The 7,255-nt window shown below is 50.8% G+C and overlaps 1 protein-coding gene across 1 annotated transcript in view; it reads right to left on the bottom strand.

Moving 5' to 3' along the window:
- EFR3B (EFR3 homolog B) overlaps positions 1-7,255 on the bottom strand; it is a 49,707-nt gene that overhangs the window by 8,523 nt on the left and 33,929 nt on the right. The window contains exons 12-16 of the mRNA XM_007455509.1: positions 5,144-5,316; positions 4,555-4,630; positions 3,933-4,094; positions 2,388-2,519; positions 892-959 (exon numbers count right to left, since the gene is read on the bottom strand). Of these exons, the coding sequence (XP_007455571.1) occupies positions 892-959; positions 2,388-2,519; positions 3,933-4,094; positions 4,555-4,630; positions 5,144-5,316 (611 nt within the window). The remainder of the gene's footprint in view (positions 1-891; positions 960-2,387; positions 2,520-3,932; positions 4,095-4,554; positions 4,631-5,143; positions 5,317-7,255) is intronic.

Here is a 7,255-nt window from a genome sequence, read left to right as displayed (position 1 = left end):
ACCGGGGCACGAACCCGTGTCCCCTGCATCGGCAGGCGGACTCTCAACCACTGCACCATCAGGGAAGCCCGACCTTCCTTATTTTAAAAGTAATGCTCAAGGCAGTTCTCCGGTGGCCTAGTGGTTAGGATTCCCGGCTTTTACTGCCGTGGCCTGGGCTCAATCCCTGGTCGGGGAACTGAGATCCCTCAAGCCACGCAGAAAGGCTGGAAAAAAAAAAGTAACACTCATTACACAAAAGTGACAGAGGAGCAAAAGGAAAAAAAACCACCTACAGTCCCACTTTCCACATTCACATTTTGTGCAGAGTCCCTCAGTCACACACATTTTTGCACACACACAGACATCCCCATGGCCCCCACTGTCCTGTCCTAGGATCTATTTTATTCACCTATTATACAGTGAATATTTCACATGAACTATTCTTTAAAAACACTTTGGATGGGCTACCAGTTGTCTATGGCGTGGATGGGCCATCGTTTATAAAGCCATCCTCTATTGTGGGATATTTTGTTTTTTTCAGAATATCTTTCCCTTGAGTCCCTCTGATGCTGAAGTGATGTTGGCCCACACTGCAGGCTGAGAAGGCCACTTGGATTGGTGGCACTGTCTTGCCAGGAAGGACTCCTCCAGGATTTGTTCCCGTGGGCTTGGTCAAAGTTCCCAGAGGCTGCAGCCCATATTCTACGGTACAACACACTGAGATGGCTCAAGGCATGAATTATGGTCAGGTGAGGGGATCAAACTTGACCCAGGACTTCTGGGTCATAGGCATAGGGTCCACTTTCTGCCCTTGAACCCACAGAAGCCCAAGTCCCTGGCCTCAGACCATCCACTTCCTTGCTCAGCTGCTTGGGTTGTCCTTGACTACGTCCTCAGTGTTGTCCTCACCTGGGCCTCTCCACAAACACGTCCTCAGGGAGCATGTACGGAGCCTCTTTCTTCCTGCTCTCTATCACCTGAGGTTTGGGAGGAATCGTGAGAAAAGCTGGGGTCAGCAGGGACAGGGAAATCCAAACAGGCCAGTGGAAGAGTTCCCGCTCCCCTGAGCACTTCCTCCCTCCCACGAACCCCCTGGAAGAGCACCCATGGCTGGGCTTCTGAGGGAGAAACTCAGACCAACAGGGACCTCAGGGCAGCCTGTGAAGCCCAGGAGGACTACTCAAGCTGTCTCCAGTGACACACATGCGTTAAGTGTCCTCCAAAGGCAGGGGACTTAGCTCCCAAGAGAGTTCAGTTTCTTGCTCCTGTGTCCTATTCCTGTTTTCTGTTTAAATGCAAAAAAGGGAGCATAGGTCCCACTGTTCCCCAAACCCAGGTGCACTGCAAAAACACCCTGATGGAGAGTGACATGGCGAGTTTCCCTCAGCATCCTTTGCAAATTTTTGACAAGAAAGCTGACAGTTATTAAGATGCCGAGAAGTGGGAGGACGCTTGGCATGAAAGTATGTGCAGGAGGTGAGAAAACCATGATGCTACTATTTTTACTGAAGCGGATGTGGGGGCATTGCCTTTCCTGCCCTCCTGGATCAGCCCAAGGCTGGGAAGATCCTGCCTCATTCAGGGTGGTCTCTGGCACAGCAATACAGCACCTTCCTCCATGCCCGCAGCCAGCCCAGGCCAGCTGAGACCTGAGCTTTCTTGTTTAGTTTTATTTTGTTTTGCTAGTGTCTTTTAAAGTTAATCCTACATATTATATCATTCTACCTATACATAGTTCAGTATGTCTTAAAATGCTTTTTTGCAACAACTGAGAACATTTGATTATAGACCGGGTATAAGATAATACCAAGGCATAACCGATAATTTAATTAGGCATGTAAATAGCACAGCAATTAGGTAGAAAGGTGTCCATAATTTTTTGGACACATACTGATATATGCAGAGGTGAAACGACATGATAGTCAAGGTTTGTTTGAACACATTTCAGCAAAGAAAAAGGAAAGGAGACACAGATGAAGCAAATATGGAAGAATCTTCATAAGTGTTTAGTTCGTGTGACAGCTGTGTGGATGTTCACTGCCCCACTCACATTGCTTTTGTGATATTTGAAAATTTTCATAACAAAAACTTTCCTTAAAGTAGCTTTAGTCCCAGGTGACCTGAGAGATGTGGGTATGTGCACTTCCAGGAGTGGGGGGCGTATAAAGGGGCCGGAAGTAGAGGAGGGCAGGTAGCAGGTTGGGAAGGGGTACAGGATACTGCCTGTGCCTGACCCTGCCCTACTATGTCATGTCGTACAGGAGGAGTCACTACCGCTGAGAATTTCTCATCATTAGTTCTCATGCCTAGACTAAGCACAGGGCTCATGCAATTAAGCCAAAGTTGCTCTGGGGAAACCCCAAGTCAAGGGCCTCCTGAGCTCTCAGAGTCACGAGGACACCAACCTCGCGGATGTGCTGGCAGAAGGCAGGCACTGTCGTGAGTTGGCTGATGAGGTTCAGGTAGGCGGCACCCAGCGCGTAGAGGGCACAGCGGTTGTAAACAGGCAAGTTCTCTTCATTGACCTGGGCCACGTCCTGTAGCAACACAGAGGGAACAAACTATACTGGTGCCCCACCCTCCAGCCACCCTCTACCAACCTCCTTTAGAGGTGGCCCGCTACTCAAGACAAAGCCTTTTCCAGCCTTTTCCCCATAACTTCCTGGGGAACAGAAGTCGCCCTCATTAAAGCTGAGCAAATGGTCCTTAGAACAATCCATGAGCTGGAGGCTCATAAATACTTGAGTGGAGAGGCGATGACCTCAGTGCCCCACTCTGCATCTCCAGCTGTAGGGAGCTTGACTGTCCAAACCCTCATGAATCCCACCTCTAGGATGCTGTCACCTTCACTACAGACCTTGGATGATTCTTGGAGGACTGGATTGGCTTGCTAAGCTGGGTTCATATGTTAAATTGACAAAGCTGTGTGAGTTACTAGGGGATCGGGACACAAAGGAATCTCAAATTCTAGAATGAAGACGATCGTAGCATCTGGGTTGGCCTTGCAGGACTTAGCGCCATCAAGCAGGTAGCTGAAGAGTCTCCACCACACAATTCCAGGTTTGCCACCATTCAGGATATGATGCCCACCTAGCTTTAGGACCCTGCTGACCCTGGCCTTTGAGGTCTGAAGGACCCGCCCCAATTCCCAGCATCTTGAGCAGTAGACTTACACCCACGCAGACCGTGAAAGTCTAAAGCCCTATCTAGTGCCACACTGGCTGCCTGAGAGTCACGAGGGGAGCTTGTTGAATCTCCAGATCCCCAAGCTTGGGGACAGAACTGGGATTATATATTTTTATTTTTATTTTTATATTTTGCGGTACGCGGGCCTCTCTCTGCTGTGGCCTCTCCCGTTGCGGAGCACAGGCTCCGGACGCGCAGGCTCAGCGGCCATGGCTCACGGGCCCAGCTGCTCTGCGGCATGTGGGATCTTCCCGGACAGGGGCACAAACCCGCGTCCCCTGCATCGGCAGGCGAACCCTCAACCACTGCGCCACCAGGGAAGCCCTATATATTTTTAATAAGTGCTTAAGGCAATTCTGAAGCCCAGCCAGGTTTGGGAACTAGGTAATCTTTAGACAAATGAGTTTGTATGGAGATGACTCCGGGCTTATGGGTACCCTCTTGGCAATCCTTGGAGTCTCATTCAGACCTTGCAAGAGACCCAGAATACTAGGGTGAAGGGATATTTTTGAAAGACCCTGTTTCCCGGGTCTCCTTTACTCTGAGGATGGGCCAAAGCCATGAATTCAGCATCCTTTGGTGGTTCCCCAAACAGGACCATGGTCTGTGGTCTTCATGGAGGAATGGCCAACCAACGGTGCAATATTCCTGGGCTCCAGAACAGTTGTTAAGCAGTAGTTACTTGGCACTCTCACTAGTGCTTGGCCAAAACAGGTGCCCTCCCCCGATCCCAACCCCTATGTCCCGCCCACAGGGGGCCCCACCTGGACAGCCAGCACCAGGCGGATGAGGTCCACCACCACCTCCTCGTTGGCCAGCTCAATGCTGATGAGCGCCAGCAGGCCGTAGAGCGCCTCGTAGTGCTTCTGTATGTTCGTTTCCTCCTTACAGCTCAGGTAGATGTGTCTGTAGAGCTGCTGGGAGTGCTGGAGATGGGGACAAGGGTGGAGGCAAGGCCACGGCGGGCAGGGTGGGGATAGGAGGGGCAAGGAGAATGGCAAGAGCAGTCTGAAGGGGGCGACACAGCTGTGTGTACCCCACCTCCGCCCTCAGGGACAGGATGCCTTTAAAGCAGACCCCAGTGGAATCGGGCAGTGCAGGAGTATGTGCTTAGGGAAGGTGGGTCCAGTGAAACCAGCAACAGAAGCTGCTGCCCAAATCCAGTCTTAGAGCACAGCCAAGGGATGCTCCTCACTCTGGCTTGGTGATAAGTATGACCTGGGGGCTTGATCCCCTAGAGCGGTTGGCTGGTCATCCTGACTAAGCATAGTCAAAGAGGAGGAAGTGGGTTCTAGGGGCCAGTGGCGACTTGGGGGCTGGGAGACTGGGGTCCGCAGGGCCTGACCCACCCGGGGTTCACTGTGTCTCGAGGTCGCGCTTGCTAACCTTCTTCATGAAGATGGTGTCCTGCCGGGAGCACTTGTCCACTTTCAGCTTCAGGACAGAGATGTCGCTGAGGGTACTGGGAGGGGACGTGAGGGGCCACCTCAGTCAGCCCTTGTGCGAGGCCAGCAGAGCTCACATGGTATCACTGGGCTCTATCCCAGTGTTGTTAGTTGTACCAATGCCTCCCTGTGTCCTCCTGCCCTGGTTCTTGGCCTGATCTCCACTTTCTCCCAAGTTCTCAAGCTCCTGTCTCTTTTCCCTTAAATACTGATCCAGATTATCCTCTTCCTTCCTCCCTTTCAGCCCCCCAGTCTCAACCGATAACCCTGCATGCCCTACTTTCCTCCCCACCTGAGAGCTCCCTTGGGCACCTGCTCTTTACCTCCCAAATCTCCCTCCCTTGCTCCACCAGGCACAATTGCCCCTTCAGTCTCTCATTCCCTTGTAGGACCCCAGGGTCCACGTCCGTGATTAGCTCCCTGGGGGGTTCCCACTGAAGATCTGAATCGTCTTCCCACCTGAGTGTGAGGTCCTAATGGGAGTCTCCTGCCCCATCACACACCAAATAGAGGGGAGACCCCAAGTTCACCTGATGGTGGAGAACTTGTGACGGTTGCCATGACGATCAATGAAACTGATGAGAATCTCTAGAACGAAGAGACGGATCTCTGCGTCCTCCATGAGGGCGGTGGAGAGAAGGCGGTCAAGGAAGTTGCTGGGCAGAGCTGACATCATGTTGTTGCACTGGAAGCCGGTGGATACCTGCAAGGGAGCCCAGCATCATGCGCTTAGGAACGCCGGCCCTCCTGGCAGCAGGTAAGAGACTGAGAGGCAGTCGGCAGAATTTGGGTCTGAAGCATCCATCCTCTCTAAACATCTCCCAGCCCAGTTTCCCCGTCCTCAACCTTAGGCAGCTTTTGGGAACCCTCCAACATCAACCTAGGCAACCCGCCCAGCTCAGCTTAGCTAAGTGGATGGGGACAGTATGCAGGGACATTAAGTTACTAAAAGCAAGCAAAGGATGAGCCCTAGAAGAGAGCAAAAGCCAGGGAGCCTCTGAACCTAATGTTTCAGCCCATTAGGGCACAGATGGCGAACATTCACCGTGAACACGCTTCATTAGGAGCACGAACAGTCACAAAGAAGGGGAGACAGTGGAAGAACTTACAGCTGGGCTGAGGAATTAGAACCCACGGACATGGCAACAGCCAAGAGCACACACAGCATTTGCTTACATCTCTTCTAGCATGGCCATAATGAGGGTCTTCTGATTAAAGCCAGCAGGCGTACAGAGACACCTCACCCATGATGGTGTCAAAGTAGTTAAAAGCAGCAAACCAGATTCACTGTTAAGTCCATATTGCAAAACAATGCCTTTGATGATTCAGCAGGCCCTTGAGGCTCTGGTAAAGCCTGGTGGCATCAGTAGTAAACATCAATGTTCACTGAAGGGGGATGTATTTGAGTGTGCCCCAAACTGTCACCTTGGTAAGACGCAGGGTACAAATTAATGACGGTAAACTCAGCAAAGAAATGGCAGGAGTACATAGACAAAGGAGGTACCAGATGTGGGCAGTGTCAGCACAAAAAGCCTTTATAAAAATAGTGCGACATGAAAGGTGTGGGCTGGAGAGAGGGGAGGGAGGGCGTGAGTGGGAGTGAGGGGGCTGTGCAGAGTGGCATGGTTAGAACAGAGACGGGTTGAGGGGTCACATGGGGGGTCTACGGAGGGAAAGGGGACTGAGGACCTTCCAATTTCAGTCTGAGAAGTTTGAAATCTGGATGCACATCAATTAGAAACTGAGATTTACTCTTTAACAAGGAGCAACACGTGAAGAACAACATTTCTAGAAAATTCTTCTTGGTTGTATTTATGATAGGTGAGGAGGAGGGAGCAACTATGAGAATAATCTAGTTCTGAGATGCCCACAGTTTAGGCCAGGGTTGTGCCTTGGGGAGCTTGTTACAAATACAGATTCCAGGACCTCACTCAGACTAATGGCTCAAAATCTCTAGGGAATCTATATGTTAAACAAGTTGGTCATAGGAACAGCATTTGAGAACAATAAATCTAGCCTCCAGTGATGGCTGCAAAGAAGGAAAGAAGACAAATGTAAAAAAGTTGATAAAGGGGGGCATTCCCTGGCAGTCCAGTGGTTAGGGCTCGGTGCTTTCACTGCCGGGGCCTGGGTTCGATCCCTGGTCGGGGAACTAAGATCCTGCAAGCCACGTGGCATGGCCAAAAATATTTTTTTTTTTAATTAAAAATTAAGTTACATAAAATAATTATGGTTATTATTTTTTTTTAATGGATAAAGGGAAAGATAGTGGCTGGGAGATTGAGGTGGTCATAAGTACCATGGGAGAAACAGGTGGAAGGGACCTGGGGAGATACTTGGAGGGAAAAAGGGCAGGAACCAATAGAGTCCATCTCAATACAGAGATAATGTTTGAGTGACAAGGCCATCAGTAGCTGAGAAGGTACCTTTGTGAAAGTTAGAAACAGGCATCCTGCCTGCTCTGGAAGACCCAGCCCTGTGGGTACCCCGCCTGGCTAGTGAGTGGAACACAGGTTGGATTTCAGCCCCCTACTCACCCCTTTGGCTGGGCATGTTTGTGCAGTGTGCAACCTGCACAACTGTATGTAGTAGCCTTGTCTTGTTTCCTTGGAAGGAGCTGCCTCCTACAGAGGCAGAGCAGG

This window comes from Lipotes vexillifer, unplaced genomic scaffold, assembly GCF_000442215.2.
Source record: "Lipotes vexillifer unplaced genomic scaffold, Lipotes_vexillifer_v1.1 scaffold131, whole genome shotgun sequence".
Classification (NCBI taxonomy): domain Eukaryota; kingdom Metazoa; phylum Chordata; class Mammalia; order Artiodactyla; family Lipotidae; genus Lipotes; species Lipotes vexillifer.
This window is presented reverse-complemented; position numbering and strand designations above follow the sequence as displayed.